This window comes from Hyla sarda, chromosome 3 (assembly GCF_029499605.1).
Source record: "Hyla sarda isolate aHylSar1 chromosome 3, aHylSar1.hap1, whole genome shotgun sequence".
In the NCBI taxonomy this organism is placed as follows: Eukaryota; Metazoa; Chordata; class Amphibia; order Anura; family Hylidae; genus Hyla; species Hyla sarda.
The window spans coordinates 199,373,961-199,396,575 of NC_079191.1; the positions used below are offsets into that span (position 1 = coordinate 199,373,961).

A 22,615-nucleotide genomic window follows, 5' to 3' on the forward strand; every position below is an offset into this window, starting at 1 on the left:
TGGGCTGGAATATTGCTCAGTCATTGTGATTTTATAGCATTTGTTATAACTTAATTTATACCAATTTATAATTATATTTGAGGACAGTTGAAAATTTATTAAAACTAGTTCAAGAGTACGTTCACATGAGTCAAAAGATGTTTTTGGCAAGGATATCGTGTCATTTTATGTGTCAAAACAGCGCGGTCTCAATGTTCAAAACCCTTCTCCAGTTGACCAAAGCTCCTATTGAAGTCTATGGGAGCTCCAGAGCTGGCTCCCCCATGCTGTCCACATCTTATTGACACTTGCAGTGCTTCACATAGGCCTTTCTATATGCCAAAAGAAACCACCTAAACAGAAACAATGGAGCTGCTGCCCATAGCAACTAAAATTATGTTTTTATTTTACAAAGGACCATTGAGAACTGAAATCTAATGAATTGTTATGGACAACCACTCCACTTTTCTTTTGCACTAGTTTGCACTACAGTAAATATTGTGGGAGATTTATCAAAACCTGTCCTGAGGAAAAGTTGCTGAGTTGTCCATAGCAACCAATCAGATCACTTCTTTTATTTATCAGAGGCCTTTTAAAAAACCAAAGAAGTGATCTGATTGGTTGCTATTGGCAACTCAGCAACTCTCCTCAATTGTGTTTAAAAATCTACCCCACTGAAGTCTTCTTTCTATTGGTGTTGGAGTGATGAACAATTGTTTACTGGTTTTATAGAACATAAGCATGCCAGTCTTTTGGTAGTTTCTTGATAGGTGGTTCCTATCTATTATTTTTCCGGTAGTTTGGTCTTCTCTGGAATCAGAATAAGAGTGAATTGAAGACAAGGAAAAGGTTCCTAGAAGAAATATGGAGTCTTACTTTGGAAAGAAAAAAAAAGAAAAAAACACAAATACTATGTATATGGGAAATCTACTGATTGGAGAATAAAATACAATGAAAATGTGAAGATTGCTGTAGTTGTGGGCTAATAGCCATAGTGTACAATTCTATGTACAGTAGTTGAGTTGTGTTAATTTTTATCATAAAGTTTACTTAATAATGCAACTGTGAATTAAATTATGTACTGTACATGAATATTTTGTGAGTCAGAACATGTATTGTTCCAGACACTGAATGATTCATTACAAATTATTTTAAAGTCCGTGATGGGATTCTCTATGATTCAGGTGAACAAGTTTGCCAAAAATTGCTTTGTTTTGCATAAAATTGAGCGTATGTTTTTTTTTTTTTTTTTTTAATGTACAGCCTATTGAGACATTACAAATGTCATTTTTTTTTTCATTTGGGACTGCATCGTTATTGCATAATTCTGGTTTTACTGATCATTTCTAGTAATGTTTTAAGGATCTTTTATATGTCAGACATACAAGGTAACTACAGTGCATATGATAAGCTTTTATATCTTTTCACTTTTTTAAAATCTTATAATGTTGCAGCCTTAAATAAAAAAAAATGTTTTCCCCCATTGTTCTGCACTCAATACCTCATAACAACTAAATTAAAACAGAATGTTAGAAACAAAATGTTAATTAAAAAGGAAAAACTGAAATATTGCATTGACATAAGTATTCGTAACTATTCAGAGCATCTTTGGCACCACTAACAGCCTCCAGTGTTTTCAGGCATAATACCATAAGGCTTGTACAATTCAATTTATGGAATTTCTGCCATTCCTCTCTATATATTCTCTCAAGCTCTGTAAGGTTGGATAAGGACCTTTGGTGAATAGTCATTTTTAGGTCTCTCCAAATATGTTTGATTTGGTTCAGTTCAGGGCTCTGGCAGGGCCATTCACAAAGTGATCACTGTCACTCCTGTGTCGTCTTGGCTGTGTGCTTAGGGTCATTGCATTGTTGGAAGGTGAACCATTTGCCAAGACTAAAGTCCAGAGAATTCTTGATCAGGTTCATATTAAGAATATCTCTGTCTTTGCGCTATTCAGCTTACCCTCAACCCTGATCAATCTCTTGACATTGAAGAACATCCCTACAACATTATGCTTCCACCACAATGATTCACTGTAGGGATGTATTGGGCAGGTGATGAGTATTGCCTCCAAACATGACACTTTGAAACTAAGCCAAACAGTTCAGTTTTGGTTTTTATTAGACCAGAGTCCTTTAGGGGCTTTTATGCAAACTCCAGGTGGGGTTTCATGTATCTTTTACTGAGAAGAAACTTCTTTCTGGCCATAAAACTAAGATTGTGGGGCATTGCAATATTGGTTGACTTTCTTAAAGTTTCTCTAATCTGCACACAGGTTCTTTGGATCTCAACCATTGGGTTCTTGATTGCCTCTTATACTAAAGCCCTTTCTCCCTCCATTACTCAATTTGGTTAGGCAGCCAGCTCTAGGAAGTCTCCTGGTCAATCCAAACTTTTGTCATATCAGAATTATGAAGGCCATTGTTTATACCCTTCTTACCACACAAACATGTATCTAGGCTGCCTTATGATTGGATCTTTAAAAAAAATAAAAAAAACTGATCTTTCTGATCACTTTCAGTATTGGTCACAAGAACTTTACTACATAGTTATAAACATTGTGACCAAAGTTTGAACAATTTATTATATACAACGGGGATAATTACCGTAACTGAAAAATTCTTATTAAAAAATGTAAAGAATATCTTGGCTGTTAGCAACCTGAAATATGAAGTTGCTTGTGTCTACTTGTTGGAATGTACCATATGAAAATGTATACTTTACATCCAAATGTGCCATATTGGAATGTTTACTGTACCCAGCTATTGCATTTGGATATTGTAACATAGTAGAAGTCTGCCAAAGATGGAGGACCATGTTACAAAAGTTATTTCTCTAATCCACATATAAACAGAACAGTGCAACAGTAAATTAACCTGGCCTAGACTGACATAAGCCAGAGGCAGGCCAAAAACAATTATTCGGGCATACCTTTTACCAACATACAGTCTACCTGTACTTATTAGGTTTTTCACTGTTTACATTTAGAGTGTGCTAATATTTAATGCAATAGTACTTTTTCTATATAGTTTACAAGAATTTATATAGGAATTTGGGGCTTTGTGGTTTATTTTCTTTGCATTAAATCCTGTGAGAAACCCTGTATCTATGGTTGTATGTTTTATAAAGACCTAAATAATAAAAATATGGAATGTAGCATTAACGAGTTGTGCTACCTATTTATAAAAAATGAATAAATAAATAATTTTGTTATAAATCTCTTCTTGTTGACTAAACTAGGTGACCTGGTGGTGCTTCATTTTAAAGCTATTTTTATTTTGAAATCATTAAGAAAAACTTTTGACATTTTGACCAAGTCTGACTCCTCAGGCCCACTGCGATGGCTAGTTATAAGCCTTGGAAGAGATCAACATTGCGCTCCACTCCACATCTGGCCGGAGGATCCAACTTTTTCACTACTTAGACTTACATAGAAAAAGGGTCAGATTTGATTGATAGCTGGAAAGAGAGTGGCTCGCTGCTGCAAATTTTCTGGCTTATAACTAACAACCTCAGCAGGTCTAAGGAATTAGACCTGGTATGATCAAAACATGTCTGGGCAACAAGTCAAAAGCTTTTTCAGTGATAGTAACTCTTTAAATGTGTTGTCCAGGAATAAAAAAACAGGCCTTTCAAAGACCTCTCCTTGTCTGTCTCTAGGTTGGGTGTGGTTCTGCAGCTCAGTTCCATTGACTGAATGGAGCCAAGTTATAAAACCACACCCAAAGTGGAGACAGACAGGGAGAGGTCTTTGAAAGAAAAAAATAAAGGCATGTTTTTTTATTCCTGGACAACCCCTTTAACCCCTTAACGATACAGTTTTCCGATCAGCTGTTAGGACAACGAGGAAGGTCCCTACCTGCCTCTTCATTGTTACTGTATGGTCAATGGAATACACGTAAAAATATTAAAAAGTCCAAAATAATGTATTTTTGGTCACTTTTAATACCATAAAAAAATTAATAAAAAGCAATCAAAAAGTCAGATGAAAACAAAAATAGTACCGATAAATAGTACCGCTTCATTAAACTCCATTTGGTGCGGTTCAGGCTCCAGTGAATCTAAAATGGCGGATCCACATGTGAGGATATGGAGCAAGAAAGCATGGGACATGCAGCATGCAGCCGATCAGCAGCCAGCCACCTCTGTGATGTCACAGCCCTATATAATCGGCGGCCATCTTGTGCCAGTCACTTCGGCCTGTTATTGCAGAGAGAGAGAGGGGCAGGCAGCACTGTGTGTTGCACAGAAAAGCATTTTTACAGCAGCGATTCACCTCCCAGTCACATCAGCGTTCTATTGCAGAGAGAGAAGGACAGAGAGCAGTGTGTGTTGCACAGAAAAGCATTTTTACAGCAGCGATTCACATCCCAGTCACATCAGCGCTCTGTTGCAGAGAGGGACAGAGAGCAGTGTGTTGCACAGAAAAGCTTTTTTACAGCAGCGATTCACCTCAAGCCCAAATCCAGCCTAGATGCACTGATAGGGAAGGTAGTGAGATTGAGAGAGAGAGTGCAATTTTGGGTGTAGTACACAGTGACTGTGTGCTGCAGCACTGTTGTGTACAACAACTGAAAAGCTAATAGTAGCCAGCCAGTTAGGGTAAGCCGAGCACTAAAAGCAAACTGTCCTCTATTAAGTTTAACCTGTGTGTACTCCTAAGTGTTATACTATTTTGTTCCTGTTAAAGTCTTCAGGACCTAGATACTGTGAAAGTCCAGGCAAACGTACACACCTGCTGGTGTTGTAGACAAATAGTGTTTTAAGCGTCCTGGAGCGCATTGTCCTCCCCCCATTAATGCATACCACATATGTACATCTAAGTGTTGTTTTAAGCGTAGTGGAGCATAGTGTACTCCCCTCATATATTTGCACAAAGTATGTCAGGCAGAGAAGTGCCAGGACTTGCACAGAGGAGTGGAAGAGGCCTAAATTCATCAGGCAGAGGTCGCAGAAGTCTAGGGGAGAGTGGCAGCAGGAGTCACAGCGAGAGGCCTGAGCTCACGGTATCAGCTAGCGCTCGTGTCTCAACCTGCAACCATCTGCAGTCATCGATTGTTTAACCCGGTCATCCACTTCATCACAAGTGACATCTGACACGCTTAGTCAACAGTCTGTGGGTTCCCCAGACACAACCCTCTGTCCTATGGTGTTCCCTCCCCCACAGAAGTATCTTATGCTGTGGGTTCAGCTCCACTATTTAGTGAGGACGATCTAGAGGACAATCAGCAGCTACTGCCCAGCCCAGAAGTGGAGAAGACATCCGCCGCTTCCTCTGCTAGGCAGGCAAGTAGTGATGCCGAGAGTGGTGTGGCAGGTGGTGTTGTGAGCGTTCAGGGTCCTGAAGCAGACACTGTTGAGGAACCTGAAAAAGACATCAGTGACGTGCAGACACAACTCGATGATGATCATCAGGGGAAGAGGGTTGCAGGTTGCCCTTGAGGCAGCAGCTGAGCCAGCAAGGTGGTAGCATGGTTGGCAGTAAGCATGGTGGCAAAAGTGGAAAGTCTGGAGCCAAACGTGCCCGGGGTAGACCACCTGCTTCGCGGAAGCCTACCTTCCTGGGAGGTAGTGGAACAGGGGTTCCTGGAGTTGGCGGCAGTAGTAGTCAATCAGTGCGGAATGTTGGTGGGAAAATCAGCTACTCGGCGGTGTGGCAGTTTTTCATCAAGCATCCGGAGGATGTTAACCTGGCCACATGCAAGATATGTCGGCAGAAGGCCCTGCGTCAACATATGCAGCTTCACCATAAAGCAGCCTGCGAGAACCATGGCTCCGATGTAGTGGTCCAGCCTGCTGCATCACCCAGTGGCACGCCGCTCCCTGTTTCAGCCAGCCAAAGCTCCACCACCTCAGCCGAAGGGAGCAGTGTGTCATACCCATCTTCTGTCGCTCTAGATGCTCCTGCTCCTCCTAGTTCGAGTCAGTCATTGCCAGCAATCCATTGGTGAAGCCATGTCCAAGAGACAACAGTGTGCGCCCACTAATGCAATGGCGCAGAAGCTGAATGTGCTCCTGTCCAAGTTACTGGTGCTGCAGTCCCTCCCTTTTCAAGTGGTGGACTCTGCACCTTTCAGAGAACTGATGTCTTGTGCCGTGCCGAGGTGGAGAGTCCCAAGCCTTCATTTCTTTGTGAAGAAGGCACTACCAGCCCTGCACAATTTTGTGGAACAGAAGGTGGGCCAGTCCTTGAGCCTGTCGGTGTGTACAAAAGTGCACAGCAGCACCGATGTGTGGAGCTGTAACTATGGTCAGGGATAATACATGTCCTTTACAGCCCACTGGGTGAATGTGGTTCCTGCACAGCCACAACAGCAACTTGGACAGGTCACGCCGTTTCTGCTTCAACACTCTCAGGCCGTCGGTCCTGTGACAGTGTGCGACTCCGCCTCCTCATCCTCCACTGTGTCCTCAGCCTCCACTACACCGACAAGTCTCAGTGCCCCTCCAGCATACCATGTGTGCAGGGCTTGGTGGTGTAACGCTGTTCTTCACATGGTTTGCCTTGGCAAACGGAGTTACACAGGGGAGGAACTGCTAAAAGTCATTCATCAAGAAATCGAATCATGGCTTACTACACGAATACTGGAAATGAGAACCATGGTGACCGACAACGGGAAAAACATCTTGTCTGTGCTGCGACAAGGAAGCATGAGACATGCGTCCTGCATGGCACACGTATTCAATCTTGTTGTCAAGCGGTTCCTGTAACCCCCATCTGCAAGACATCCTAACAATGGGAAGGAAGCTTTGTATGCACTTCAGCCACTCATACACCGCAAAGTACACACTCTTTGAGCTGCAGCATCAGAACGGTATCTCCCAACATAGCCTGATTTGTGAAATTCCCACACATTGGAATTCCAGCCTCCATATGTTGGACCGACTATACGAACAGAGAAAAGCCATCACCGATTTCTTGATGATCCAAGCGGATAGGGGGACTCCCCTGTGTAATTTCAATGTCAACCAGTGGCAGCTCATACGTGACACCTGCTGTTTGCTCAGGCCCTTTGAGGAAGCCACATTATTATTAGGTCGCCAGGATTACGGGATGAACGTCATTCCACTGCTTCATCTTCTACTACATGTGTTGGAAACAATGGCTGGTCATGGCAATGGAGACGTGGCGCCAACATCTCACGGCCACATTGAGCCCTGTGGGGGCTGAACTGGAGGAGGACGGGGAGGGGCACAGTGGAGGACAGTTTAGGTTTCAAGAGACAGGAGAGGAGGAGCAGGAGTGTCACGATTCGGCTGGCTGGAGGTGGATCCTCTGTGCCAGAGAGGGATTGGCGTGGACCGTGTTGGTGGACCGGTTCTAAGTTGCTACTGGTATTCACCAGAGCCCGCCGCAAAGCGGGATGGTCTTGCAGCGGCGGTAGCAACCAGGTCGTATCCACCAGCAACTGCTCAACCTCTCTGACTGCTGAAGATAAGCGCGGTACAAGGGAGTAGACAAGAGCAAGGTCGGACGTAGCAGAAGGTCGGGGCAGGCGGCAAGGTTCGTAGTCAATATGGAAATAGCAGGAGGTCAGGAACACAGTATGGGTAACACAGTAATAGCTTTCTCAAGGCACAAGGCAACAAGATCCGGCAAGGGAGTGCAGGGGAAGTGAGGTATAAGTAGGGAGTGCACAGGTGGAACCTAATCAGGGAGATTGGGCCAGGCACCATCATTGGTGCACTGGCCCTTTAAATCTTAGAGAGCTGGCGCGCGCGCGCGCCCTAGAGAGCGGAGCCGCGCGCGCCAGAGCATGACAGCCGGGGACCGGGACAGGTAAGTGACCTGGGATGCGATTCGCGAGCGGGCGCGTCCCGCTATGCGAATCGCATCCCCGCCGGCAATGTCAGTGCAGCGCTCCCGGTCAGCGGGTCTGACCGGGGCGCTGCAGGGAGAGAAACGCCGCGAGCGCTTCGGGGAGGAGCAGGGACCCGGAGCGCTCGGCGTAACAAGGAGCAGCTAGAGGAGCTAGAGGGTTATGAGGAAGGCGAGACAGAGGAACCAGACCCACCGTGGCAGTATGCAGTGGAGATGGAGGCAGGGAGTCCCTCCGAGTCACTTGCACAAATGGCACGATGCATGCTCACTTGCTTGTGTAGTGACCGCCGAATTGTCACCATTCGGCATCGGGATTACTTCTGGCTCTCCACCTTATTTGACCCTCGGTACCGGCACAAAATCTTTTTTCCACTCACTGAGAGGGAGGAAAAACTGACCTACTACAGAGACCTCCTACGTAGTCAGTTGGCCGATGCCTATCTGTGCCATCGTTCATCCTCTCACAGGTCTGACTCGGGGTCCTTCTGCGCTCACCTTCCACTGCCATGGCTGCTAGGGTGGGGTGGCAGGAGCAGTACCAGCTCCATCTGCAGCAGCCTGAGTCTACAGTCGCTGATGAGTAGCTTTCTTCACCCGCATAGTGAAGCAACTCATCAGCGGCAGGTACACCTGGAGCAGGACCTCAACCAACAGGTGGTGGCATACCTTAACATGGCCCTGCCAACACACTTTGAAGATCCGCTGGACTTCTGGGCAGCCAAACTTGATTTGTGTTTGCAATTAGCAGAGTTTGCCCTGGAAAAGCTGCCCTGCCCGGCCAGTAGTGTGCCATCAGAGTGGGTGTTTAGTGCGGCGGGAGCCATAGTAACCCCAAGGAGAATTAGTCTGTCCACGAAAAATGTGGAGAGACTGACCTTTGTGAAGATGAATCAGGCATGGATCAGCCTGGATTTCCACCCACCAATGCCTGATGCATCAGATTAGATTGACCATGGTGCCACACCAACACTTCACAAATATGGATAGTGCTCAACATATTTAACCCCTTAAGGACTCAGGGTTTTTCCATTTTTGCACTTTTTTCCTCCTTACCTTTAAAAAATCATAATTCTTACAATTTTGCACCAAAAAATCCATATGATGGCTTATTTTTTGTGCCACCAATTCTACTTTGTAATGACATCACTCATTTTACCCAAATCCATGAAATCTACATCCCACATTTACCCACATCCACAAAAATTAATACATTTAAAATTGTCATCTTCTGACCCCTATAACTATTTTATTTTTCCACGTACAGGACAGTGTGAGGGCTACTTTTTTGTGCCGTGATCTGAAGTTTTTCATTTTTGTATTGATCTGACTTCTTGATCGCTGTTTATAAATTTTTTCATGATATAAAAAGTGACCAAAAATACTATTTTGAACTGTGGAATTTTTTTGCGCGTACTCCATCGACCATGCGATTAAATTTACAATATATTTTTATAATTTGGACATTTCCACACGCGGCGATACCACATATGTTTATTTTTATTTTTCTTTACACAGTTTTTTTATTGGAAAAGGGGGGTGATTTAAACATTTATTTGGGAAGGGGTTAAATGCTCTTTCTTAACTTCTTTTTTTCACCTTTTTTTTTTTTTGCAATGTTATTCCCCCATAGGGGGCTATAACACTGCACACACTGATAATTTACATTAATCATTGTTGTCCCATAGGATAACATTGATCAAGTATTCTGCCGCTTGACTGCTCATGCCTGGATCTCAGGCACTGAGCAGTCATTCGGTGATCAGACACACAGGAGGAAAGTAGGGGGCCTCCTTGTGTGCTCCAGCTGTTCGGGATGCTGCGATTTCACCGTGGTGGTCCCAAGCAGCCCACTGATCTAGCCAGGAGTAGTTTACTTTCACTTTAGACACGGTGATCAACTTTGAACGCTGCTTCTAAAGGGTTAATAGGATGCGGCACCGTGATCAGTGCCGCGCACTATTAACCATTTAAAACGCGATGTTCAAAGTTGATCGCAGCGTCTAAAGTGAAAGTAAACTACTCCTGGCTAGCTAGGTGGGCTGTTTGGGACCGCCGTGGTCCCGCGTTATAGAAAGGGAGTGGACTCAGGACGTACAAGTATGCCCTGAGTCCTTGAGAGGTTAAGGCGCTGCTCCCCAGACTACAGGTAAGTATTGAGCATATGCATTACGTAAAACTTAACTTCAATTTTTAAATCAAATAAAAGGAAAGGTATGCAAATAACACCATGTGGCACCTACACCACCAAGTATTGATGTGATGCAAAGACCTCTAAAAGGTGGAAGGGAGCAACATATGGTCCATTGTTACTGGTGGGGGTAAAAACTGTAAGGCCCTACTCTCGCATTATTAATTCCCTTCTTGGCAAGTGTTGCTCGCCCTAAAAAGGTAGCCCCACAAAGGAGCCTCTTCCTATTTCCCCGTACAAACACTGCCATTTCCTGGGGTTTTTAGGTGGAAATAGAGAGAGTTTCCTGTTTGAGGCCGCCCTTTTTAGGGTGAGTAACACTTTCCAAGAAGGGAATTAATAGGGCGAGAGTAGGGCCTTACAGGGGAAGTTCTTACCCCCACCTTCTACAATGGACAAAACGTTGTTCCCTTCCACCTTTTCAAGGGAATTGTTACTCGTCTTAAAAAGGGCGGCCACCACACCACTCTGTAACATACAGGACTCCTGATGCTGCTGTCAGCTCCAGGCTGTCTCATTCTGCCACCATGTGTTCCCCTCATGCTGCTGCCACCTCCAGGCTGTGTCATTCAGCCACTATATGGTCTCCTAATGCTTCTGCCACCTCCAGGCTGTGTCATTAAGCCACTATATGTTCTCCTCATGCTGCCGCCAACTCCAGGCCATACAGTGTTGGAGTGCACATGCCGTTAAAGGAGCTTACTTTGATAAAACTTTAGTAAGGCAATTATATTTTTGTACGATATTATAATCCAAAGGATGAAAAAGTCTCAGGATGCATCAATACTGTGTTTTTGATCTCTTGCTTTAATCCTCTTGCATTGAAGAATGGTCAAAAGATGGAGAGACTAGGAAGAGATGGAGCTACTTCTTCTCTACCAACTTTACAGAAATTTGTACAAAGTCTTGACAAATAAATAGGGGGAGATTTATCAAAACCTGCCCAAAGGAAAAGTTGCTGAGTTGCCCATAGCAACCAATCAGATTGCTTCTTTCATTTTTTAAAAGGCCTCTGAAAAATAAAAGAAGCAATATGATTGGTTGCTATGGGAAACTCAGCAACTTTTCCTCTGGACAGGTTTTGATAACTATTTCCTTAATACATTTATGCAGGTTCATTAAATGTAACCTATAGTTGAATTTAATAGTTTAAAAAACTCCTGGTCTCAGTTTACAGTTAGTGCTTGGCTTTAGCTGTAATAATAGTTGACTTTAACACTTCAAAAGAGAAATATAAAAGAGAATGTGTTTATGGTTTTACATAGAATAACTAACCAAAGCACCATGTAGGGGTTACATGCACTGTTACAGACGTACTTTTAGGTTTGGGAACTTCTGCTTGTAAGCAGAGCAGGTAAACCCGTGAAGGTGCTTTAACCCCTACCTGGTGCTATGGTTAGTTACATATAAAAGCATCCAACATATTCCCTTTAGTTTCTGAAAGAGATTTCCCTATTTCAGTTTTAGAATGCACTTATGATAACAGATTTGTCTTAAACACCCTGCTCTTCCTAGGGTATTCTCTCTAAATGTGAAAACTGTTTACAGAAGAAAATGAGTCTCTTTAAGTGTTTCTACTTTTAGTAACAATTTAAAATAAAGTTTCTGAAAACCAAATCTGGAATTATAAAATATATATATATATATATATATATATATATATATATATATATATAATTATACTGTCATGTACAGCTTGATGAAAGTTTTGCTTGCTCAGTAAACTGAGTTCACAGAAAAAGGCCATATTTCTAAAGGCGGATTGAAAAACAGTTTCCAGCTCCGTACAGACAAGCCACCATGCTTTATGGGGTGGTGCATATACTGATTCATAGTCATTCACATGGCTATTATTTATGAAGGGGATAACTACTTAGTAGTGCACACAGATAGAGCTTCTATTAGGTGCCAGTCACACAGTTAGTTGTTAGTGGTTAGTTACTAGTGGTTTACAGCCTTGTGGCTGATCCAGATTTGCATACTTGGATGATGGATTCAGGAGAAAAACCTGTTGGCTAAACATGTATATTTCATATGTTTTGTAAGCTGCTAATTTTCATGAATATACATTTTGGAAGGTTTAAATAAATTATTCTTCATATTTTATCACAAAATGAAACCAATACAGTAGGTTCAGGTATTATTTAAAAAAGAAAACACATATCTGGGATTCAGCATTTTCTCTTATGCCTGGCAGCATCTTGGGTTGCTATGGCAGTGACCCCCTGAGTGGCTGGGTTGTTTTTCATGCTCCGACATGGAAACTTTGGCCATTAGGAAGTGTTACTAGCTGGGCCAATCAGCAGCGGCCCCAGAGTGCACCCCTCCCAAAGGCAGGCAATTTAAATCCCTTCAGTGCCCATTTACTTTGTGTTTCTACTTGCTTCTACTAGCTCTTGACTATTCTTTTCCTGACTTTCCATACCTTGTAGTCCACTTGGTTTTAACCTTTCCTGACCCCACTTTGTCTGTTTGTATTCCTTGCTATCTTCCTGTTTTCTGATTTACCCTTGGTAACTTAACTTGGCCAATAAAAATATCTTTGTATCTGCCTGTTTTTTCATTCCCCATGTTTTGTAATTACTCATTGGTTTGTGTCTGTTTAACCCATTGTGATCTGACCTGCTCCTTGACTTCTGCACTGTGTTTTATTGATTTTTAACATTTCTCTGCCCTGCACCTTACTTAAAGTAGAAACTGTCATCCAGTTGAGGATCTGTCACTTAGGGTGAATGGTCAACTGGCCGGGAAAGTGGCTGTGGGGGAGCTCAGGGCTGCACTACTCCGTGTCCGATATGACAGACAGATCATATTGTATGCATGGCCAGATTAAGACTGCATGTGAATAAGCAGAGAGGGGTGAAATGCAGAACTAGACATAAATGTATAGACATCACTGTGACACATAATGCAGTGAACAGGATGAAACACAGCTGTCTTTTGGTTCTGTTGATACATAGGGGTACTCTAAGAAAAGATTTGCAGTATATATCCCTGAAGACCCATTTCATTTGTAATTCCCACATTGCTGCCTTATTGTCTGCGGACCATCTTGGGATAAAATGTTCACTGTATAGTTAGATATTGTTGTTCTTGTCTATACATTGTTACATTGCTATCAACCACAGTATATGACTTCAATATTCCATACATAATAGTTCTATCTAAGGAATTTTGCTCGAATAAGAAGTTAAAGAAACTCCTTTATCCTGCTGCCTGCTAGAGTGAAACAGTGTATAATGGATTTAATTTACTTACAAGTATAAAACAAGGCTGTAATATAGAGCACTTAAAAAAAATAGCTTTACTTGTTTTTCAAATACTTGTACATGGATTTACAGATAAACCTGCTTTTAAAATTAGCAGAGCTGCTTTTGTTGATGTAACAGAGTTTAGTTTGTCATTTAATATGACACATTAGGTTATTTAAACTAAAATTTAGAATCAATCTGCAGGCTGGTCTTGAAAGTCTTTCCATAAAACAGTATGTAAATAGATTCAGAATTTGTGTGTTGCTCTTATTATCCAATGCATACAGGGGTGTTCATACCATAGAGACAGACCATGGAGTTGCTATGGGGCACAATGACACGAGAAGCCTAACCTTAGTTGGTGTCTTTCCTTTTGCCACCAATAGAAAATTAAGCAGGACTCCCCAGGGAACTGAATTGTCAGGAAATAATGGATGTGGGTATTAACCCCTTAAGGACCAAGGGTTTTTCCGTTTTTGCACTTTAGTTTTTTCCTCCTCACCTTTTAAAAATCATAACCCTTTCAATTGTGGACCTAAAAATCCATATAATGGCTTATTTTTTGCGCCACCAATTCTACTTTGCAGTGACATTAGTCATTTTACCCAAAAATCTACGGCGAAACGGAAAAAAAAATTATTGTGCAACGAAATAGAAGAAAAAACGCCATTTTGTAACTTTTGAGGGCTTCCGTTTCTATGCAGTAAATTTTTCGGTAAAAATGACACCTTATCTTTATTCTGTAGGTCCATAGGATTAAAATGATACCCTACTTATACAGGTTTGATTTTGTCGTACTTCTGTAAAAAATCATAACTACATGCAGAAACATTTATACGTTTAAAATTGTCATCTTCTGACCCCTATAACTTTTTTATTTTTCCACATATGGGGCGGTATGAGGGCTAAATTTTTTGCGCCGTGATCTGAAGTTTTTAGTGGTACCATTTTTGTATTGATCGGACTTTTTGATCGCTTTTTATTCATTTTTTCATGATATAAAAAGCGACCAAAAATACGTTATTTTGGACTTTTAAATTTTTTTTTGCGCGTACGCCATTGACCGTGCGGTTTAATTAATTATATATTTTTATAGTTCAGAAATTTACGCAAGCGGCGATATCACATATGTTTATATTTATTTTTATTTACATGGTGTTTTTTTTATGGGAAAAGGGGGTGATTTGAACTTTTATTAAGGAAAGGGTTAAATCACATTTATTACCTTTTTTTTTACACCTTTTTTTTTTGGCAGTGTTATAGCTCCCATAGGGACCTATAACATTGCACACACTGATCTTATACCATAGCCATAGCTTTGCATTGATCAGTATTATCGACGGTCAATTGCTCAAGCCTGCATCTCAGGCTTGGAGCAATCAATTGCCGAGGCAGGTAAGAGGACCTCCGCTCATGTCCCAGTGGTGGTCCCGATCAGGCACGTTGAGCAACCGGGCAGCTTTCACTTTCGGTTTAGACGCGGTGTTCAACTTTGAACGCCGCATCTAAAGGGTTAATAACGCGCGGCCGCGCACTATTAGCCCCGGGTCCCGGCTTCAGATACATGACCCGGGGCCGACCCGATATGACACGGGGTCACCGCGTGACCCAGCGTTATATCGCGGGAGCCGGCCAAGGACGTAAATATACGTCCTTCGTCGTTAAGGGGTTAAAGGGGTATTCCGGTGGAAAACATTTTTTTTTTTCATATCAACTGGCTCCAGAAAGTTAAACAGATTTGTTAATTACTTCTATTAAAAAATCTTAATCCTACCAGTACTTATCAGCTGCTAAAGGTGAGTTGTTCTTTCCAGTCTGACAACAGTGCTCTCTGCTGACACCTCTATCTGTCTCAGGAACTGTCCAGAGCAGGAGAGGTTTGCTTTGGGGATTTGCTGCTACTCTGGACAGTTCCTGAGACAGACAGAGGTGTCAGCAGAGAGCATTATTGTCAGACAGAAAAGAACAACTCAACGTCAGCAGCTGATAAGTACTGGCAGGATTAAGATGTTTTTTATAGATATAATTTACAAATCTAATAAATCAAAGTAGAGCATCCGCTGGCACTGCAACCGTTCTTTCTCACCCCCAATACCGGCAATGGCCCCCAGGTTTCTAATTATGCAATACAACCACTTCCCCTCCCAGCGTCTCAACCAGTGGTGCTCAGTCCATGGAAAGTGTGAATCCAAAATGCAAAGCCAAGTAATATAAGAATGGGCGGCACTTATTGTTTGCTAATCCACCAATGCTTTATTGTACGTAGCGACAGGTCACAAGCAGTTGCATATGAATGTAAGAATATATATTCTTATGCAACTGCTTGTGACCTGCCGCTCCATACAATAAAGCGTTGGTGGATTAGCAAACAATAAGTGCCGCCCGTTCTTTACTTGACGTTTGTAATTTATGGATCTGTTTAACTTTCTGGAGCCAGTTGATATGAAAACATTTTTTTCACCGGAATACCCCTTTGATCTAAACATTATGGAAAACAAAGGGAAATAAACACCAGACCTTTCTGTCCATGAAAGCAAAATCAGATGCCGTAATAGGTAGCCCATAGTAATATTTGCAATGAGCCTGATTTTCTTCTATGTATGCCACTAAGGGGGAAATTTATCATTGCTTTTAGAGCATTTTTATAGACAGTTTCACTCTTTTTGCCTACCGTAGAACTTTTTCTTGTTGACCATGCAGTGGTCGCGTATTTATCATTTGCGACTTTTGTCAAAAGTCGCTATATCTAGCGCAAAGGTACTTATTTAGGCGCAAAGCTACACCACCTACCAGTAGGCGTGAGAATCACTTCTACCTTCCACAATTCAACCTTCAACCTCTTGTGGACAACAGCGTCCCACTCCCCTTCCATGACACGCGTTCAGGAGCTGAGCGCAGGTCATAGCTGGGTGGTCCTGGCGGCTATCTGTCACCAGGTCCCATCTCTAATGCCAAACATCACCGATCATGGTGATGACCGGCTTTAACCCCTTAGACACATCAATCAAATTTGATTGTAGCATCTAAAATGCAAGATCAATGTTATCCTATGAGATATGGGCTATAACACTGCAAAAAAAAGTGGGAAAAAAAAGTGAATAAAGATCATTTAACCCATTCCCTAATAAAAGTTTGAATCACCCCCCTTTTCCCATAAAAAAGAAAAAAAACTGTGTAAAGAAAAAGCATTTGTGGTATCGCTGCGTGAAGAAATGTTCGAATTATAAAAATATATCATTAATTAAACCTCACGAATGGCAAACGCGCAAAAAAATTCAAAAGTCCAAAATAGCGTATTTTTTGTCCCTTTTTATATCATGAAAAAATGAATAAAAAGCGATCAAAACCAAAACAATAAAAAAAATGGAATTGCTAAAAACTTTAGATCACGGCGCCAAAAAATTAGCTTCTTACCGCCCCATACACAGAAAAATAAAAAGTTATAGGGGTCAGAAGATGACAATTTTAAATGTAGATTTTTTTTGTGCATGTAGTTATGATTTTTTCCAGAAGTACGACAAAATCAAACCTTTATAAGTAGGGTATCATTCTAACCATATGGACCTACAGAATAAAGATAATTGTGTCATTTTTACCGAAAAATGTACTGTGTAGAAACGCAAGCCCCCAAAAGTTACAAAATGACATTTTTCTTCAATTTAGTCGCACAATTTTTTTTTTTCCGTTTTGCCATAGATTTTTGGGTAAAATGACTGATGTCATTACAAAGTAGAATTGTGGCGCAAAAAATAAGCCATCATGTGAATTTTTAGGTGCAAAATTGAAAGAATTATGATTTTTTTTTTAAAGGTAAGGAGGAAAAAACGAAAGTGCAAAAACGGAAAAACCCTCAGTCCTTAATATTTAAATTTTTTGGTTCCTGTTGTGCTGTTCTGATGACATTATTTTCTCATGAAATGTGGGAAAGCAGTATGACAAAGTACATAACCAAACATGGATACGTTTTATCCCCCTTGAGGTCAGAATTTCAAAAACAGAAGCAGTGTACTTTCTTAACATGCAAATCCAGTCAGTGTATTCTATAAACTGGAAGAAAATTGTGTTTTGGCTACAAACAAATGAATCTTCTTTGCGTTTGCCTACTCTCTTTGTTCTAGTTTCGCTTGTTATCTGATCGTATTCCCTTAAATTATTAAACACTCACTGAGAAAATCAAATCTATATTTTTCAAAAGTTCTGACAATAGCTTGTAATTGTATTTTTCCAAACAAATGTTACAAGGGTTCTTTCTGCAGTGTGCTATATGTTTAATATAGAAACGTTTGTGAAAATAATGTTGCAGTGTTTGTTAATATAGTTTATCTATGATGGATGGCAATGAACTATGAAATTCCAAACACTCTCAAAGGGACAGATTAATCATAGAAAGAAGTCCAGTTACAAATAATAGATGCAAACATGAATCCGCAGATCGACTGGCATTTTCGGATAGAAAATAAAAGAAAGATGTTAGGTAGTATACAGCAATTCCTTCCTTCGGAAACGTCTGATGAATACCACAGAAGATGATAGTATGGCTTGGCTGCAGCTAGTAAATAGCGAGACTCAGTGCCGGCTGTACCTTTAGTTCAAGGCAGAACTGAAACTTAACAATGAGCAGAGATGGGTCTTTGTGGATCAGAGATGGGTTTGGTGGGTCTGACACAGATGTATCACCTAGATCTTTTTGTCACTTACAGCCAGATACTAAAACATGTTATTTTTATTTAAAGTTTAGTACATTATTACGCTAATGGCCATGTTGCTTGAGTTGCATTTTACAGTATTTAGAGATATGCTTTACAGCAAACCCCATGGACAAAAGAACACAAGACTGGAGAGTTTTCTAGGCATGCTATGTTACCTGTCCAGGCAGGAGAGGAGGTGCCTAATAATCATCACTTATTGTGAATGGTTTGATCCCAGCTTATCTATTTACCTGTGTTACCTTTGTCTGTAAGGCTACTTTCACACTGCTGCTGCACCATTAGTTTCTTTTCTTGTTTCTTTGCTTTAACATCTGTTATTGGCACAGGGCGCAACGGGCAACAACAGGTCCCACTGGATCCTATTGACTATAATGGGGTATGTCGGGTGCAGTAGTTTTTTTAGCAGGAGAAAAAGATGTTCCATGCAAGTTTTCTCCCACTATTCTTCTCTCCTTACCTGTGCACATCCGCTGCCTGCCAGGTCGCAGTGCGAAAGGGGCTTAACCCTTTGTGAGGACACTGCTGGAAAGTGATCTGTACAGAACATGAAGTTCCAGCTTAATATTAAGTCTAGTGGCTAAACTAAAAATGCAATATTTCATAGATATTTGATAATATAGATAGAAACTGGAAAATAAAACAAATTAAAAAACTGAAAAAATCTTTAAAAAAAACATTAAAACTTGATTTGAAAAATCAATCATTAAGGCCCTTTTACACATGGAAATTATCAGCTGAACACCCCATGTGAAAGACAAATATCAATTGTTGACTGCAAAGATTGCACAGGCCTATAAATCATTGTTTGTCAGCAGTGCATCTCTCTGCGTAAACGTTAGACGTGCACATCGGCACGAACAATCGAGCGATCATTTGTGCCGCTGTTTATTCCCAATAATTGGCCTGTTTAAAGGATCCTTTCATTGAGCGCTGGTCAGTAATGATTATAATTGATCTGCCCACGTAAAAGGACTATCCATGCCACATTTATTTGTAAAAATTACTTTAGGTAGAGAACTTCCTTATAAGTTGTTTACCTCTGATGTGTACGTATGTAAGATACCACATAGTAGTGCCTGTCATACATAGGGCCCCATGTTAGGAATAAAAGAAGTATACCATGCAGGCTGTACTTTTACTGTATACCTCTCTATGCATTATTGTAGAAGTCTGTGCTATTCCATACAGCAAATTAACATAACCCCATCATAAGTCCCCTGAACTGAGGTCCAAATTGTACTCTTTTAGCATCTGACTGTTGAATTGTGTAGGAAGCACTTGGGCAGGCAGTACGTCTCCAAGCCACTAGTTACATTTAAAAAAAAAATAGTTTGACCTTTTTTAGCCTCTGTCTGTTAATGTGGCCATATATAGGATGAAAGTAGATTAATTGTTGAACAACCATTGAATAAACAATCGTCTAATAAATGATCATTTTAAAGGTGCAGCCACCCACATTTAAAGTTGTTCAGACTGGCCATACATGATCTAAGTCACTGTAGAAAGGACAAAAAATAAATTCTGAATATTCTTGGGAATGTTCAGAGGATATTACGGGAAAGTTCAAAGAAATTTTTTGGGGGAAAATTGTGTAGATTTTTTTTCCCCTGAAAGATTGGTCATGTACTGTACTGTCCGAAAGCTGTCCGAAAATAGTCAACAGTCTGCACTTACACGATTGCTCATTGTTAATTTTAACCTGTTTCGGTTGAAATTGTCCACTTTCATCAACTTTAAGGTACAAGGTACCCATTGATACATTTATCGTTGCCTGGAGATTTCCTGGTACGTATGGCAAATGATAATGCTAATGCAGTGTGAAAGACAACCTGGCTAAGTATTGTTTTAACTATTCAGTTCTATGTTAAATGCAAACAACATGACATGACATCTTACATTTTGAAATTATACACACGTTCTTGACCTTCTCAATAGAAACCACACTTGTTAAGTATTTATAAATACACCTAAACTCTTTTTGTAGAATTATCTGTTTAAAGTTATTCGTAGCACAATTTCTTTATACGGATCAATGCCAATTCTGCCTTGAGCTAAAGACCTGACTAATCTGAGTTCAACCTGTTGCTAGAAAAGTGCTGCATGACTACATCATCTAAGACTGCAGCTGTTAATGTGTCTTCAGTGACCAGCCTGCCTCAAAAGATTCAGTTCAAAGTTGAACTGGCACTATACTGAGAGCAGAGAAGCATTAAAGCCAGTTGGCAACAGTTGAGGCATGCCATTCACCGCTGCAGCTTGTAATATTAGATTTTAAGTGGAGAATGTCATTACATAGTGCGATATTCCAATTCATTTCACTAAAACGAATGAATGATTTGTACTGCTATGGTACTGTAATTTGTACTTGACTAAGCTTTATCAATAGCACAGATATTATTAGTATCTGAAGACAGTGCGTTTGTGTTGATTTATTTGGGCTTGTGTTTTTATATATATATATATATATATATATATATATATATATATATTAGCTGAGTACCCAGCGCTGCCCAGTTTTTCCTACCTAATCCTTTTGGTGGGGGAAAAGCAACATAGGAGGAATTACTCATATCCCATCCTCATATCTCGTGCTCATATCCCGTCCTCATATCTCATCCTCATATCCTGTTCTCAGGTGGTGCTGAGCTTTGATGAAGAGATTGTAGGGTGAAAATAGATGGAGGCGTGATTTTGTGGAAGTGGGCATAACTTGCAAGCTGAACCAATGCACAAAAAGGGTAGAAAATAAAAATGGTGGGTGTGGCTTTGTCAGATGGGGTGTGGCATGTGGGAGGGCTGGACTGATGCACTCACCAGGAGATGCCAAGCAGAGCTTGAAGTAAGGAACTGGAAGTATTCAGCAACTAATAAGTACTGGAAGGATTAAGTTTTTTTTTAATATAAGCAATTTACAAATCTGTTTAACTTTCTGGCACCAGTTGATTTAAAAAGATTTAAAAAAAAAAAAGTTTTCCACCGGAGTACCCCTTTAACCCCTTAACGACAATGGACGTAAATGTACGTTATGGTGACGTGGTACTTAGCGCACCATGACGTACATTTATGCGCTGACATGATCACGAGCACCGGAGCGGTGCTCGCATCATGCCCGTCAGGTATGCAGCCAGGGACCCGCCGGTAATGGCGGACACCCGTGATCAGGTGGATGTCTGCTATTAACCCCTTAGATGCCTTGATCAATACAGATCACGGCATCTGCAGCAGTGCGGTACTTTGCATGGATGATCGGATCGCCCACAGCGCTGCTGCGGGGATCCGATCATCCAGCATGGCGGCCAGAGGTCACCTCACCTGGCTCCGGCCATTTCCCGGGGTCTTCTGCTCTGGTCTGAGATTGAGCAGACCAGAGCAGAAGATCACCGATAATACTGAGCAGTGCTGTGTCCTATACATAGCACTGCACAGTATTAGCAATCAACTGATTGCAATGAATAGTTCCCTATGGAGACATAAAAAGTGTAAAAAAAAAAAAAAAAAAAAAGTAAAATATACAAATATTTGGTATCGCCGTGTGCATAAAAGTCTGAACTATTAAAATATATTGTTAATCATCCCGTATGGTGAACGGCGTAAACGTAAAATAAAAAGTCCAAAATAGCTGCTTTTTTGTCACATTTTATTCAAAAAAATGTAATCAAAAATTAATAAAAAGTAATGCCTTGGCAAAAGTGGTACTGATAAAAACTAAAGATCATGCCGCAAAAAATGAGCCCTCATACTGCCCCATATACGGAAAAATTAGAAAGTTATAGGTGGTCAAAATAGGGCAATTTCAAACATACTAATTTTGTTAAAATGGTTTGAGATTTTTTTTTAAGTGGTACAATTATAGAAAAGCATATAACATGGTTATAATTTTAATCATATTGACCCACAGAATAAAGAAATATGTCATTTTTACCAGAAAGTGTACAGCGTGAAAACTAAACCTTCCAAAATTAGCTTACTTGCGGTTTTCTTTTCAATTTTCCCACATAAATAATATTTGTTTGGTTGCACCGTACATTTTATGGTAAAATAAGTGATGTTATTACAAAGTACAATTGGTGACGCAAAACACAAGCCCTCATATTGGTCTGTTGATGGAAATATAAGAGAGTTATGATTTTTAGAAGGCGAGGAGGAAAAAACCAAAATGCAAAAATAAAATTGGTCTGGACCTTAAGGCCAAAATGGGCCTGGTCCTTAAGGGGTTAAGCCTTTTGGGCATGGAGTCCACCAGAGCTTCACAGGTTGCCACAGGAGTACTCTTCCACTTCTCTGTGACAGCTTTATGGAGCTGGTGGTTTTTAGAGATGTTGAGCTCCCCCACCTTTAATTTGAGGATGCCCTAAATCAAAAGGATTTAGGTCTGGAGATATGCTTGGCCAGTCCATCCCCTTTACCCTCAGCTTATTTAACAAGGCAGTGGTTGTCTTGGGGGTGTGCTTGGGGTTGTTATCATGTTGGAATACTTCCCTGTGGCCCGGTCTATGAAGGGAGAGAATCATGTTTTTCTTCATTATGTCACAGTACATGTTGGCATTCATGGTTCCCTCAATAAATGGAACTCACCAGTGCTTGTCTGTAGGCAAGACACACTTGTCTTTGTACTCCTCACCTGGTTGGCACCACATGCTTGACACCCTCTTAATAAAATATG

General features: G+C 41.0%; 1 protein-coding gene across 6 annotated transcripts in view; it reads left to right on the plus strand.

Annotated features, from left to right (window-relative positions):
• COL19A1 (collagen type XIX alpha 1 chain) overlaps positions 1 to 22,615 on the plus strand; it is a 1,011,804-nt gene that overhangs the window by 973,639 nt on the left and 15,550 nt on the right. The window contains exon 51 of one of the 6 annotated variants that reach the window (XM_056565836.1): positions 779 to 1,080. The exons of the other annotated variants lie outside the window; for them this stretch is intronic. Within the exon in view, the coding sequence (XP_056421811.1) occupies positions 779 to 804 (26 nt within the window). The 3' untranslated portion in view covers positions 805 to 1,080. Of the gene's footprint in view, positions 1 to 778; positions 1,081 to 22,615 lie in introns of those variants that run through there. 6 annotated transcript variants of the gene reach the window in all.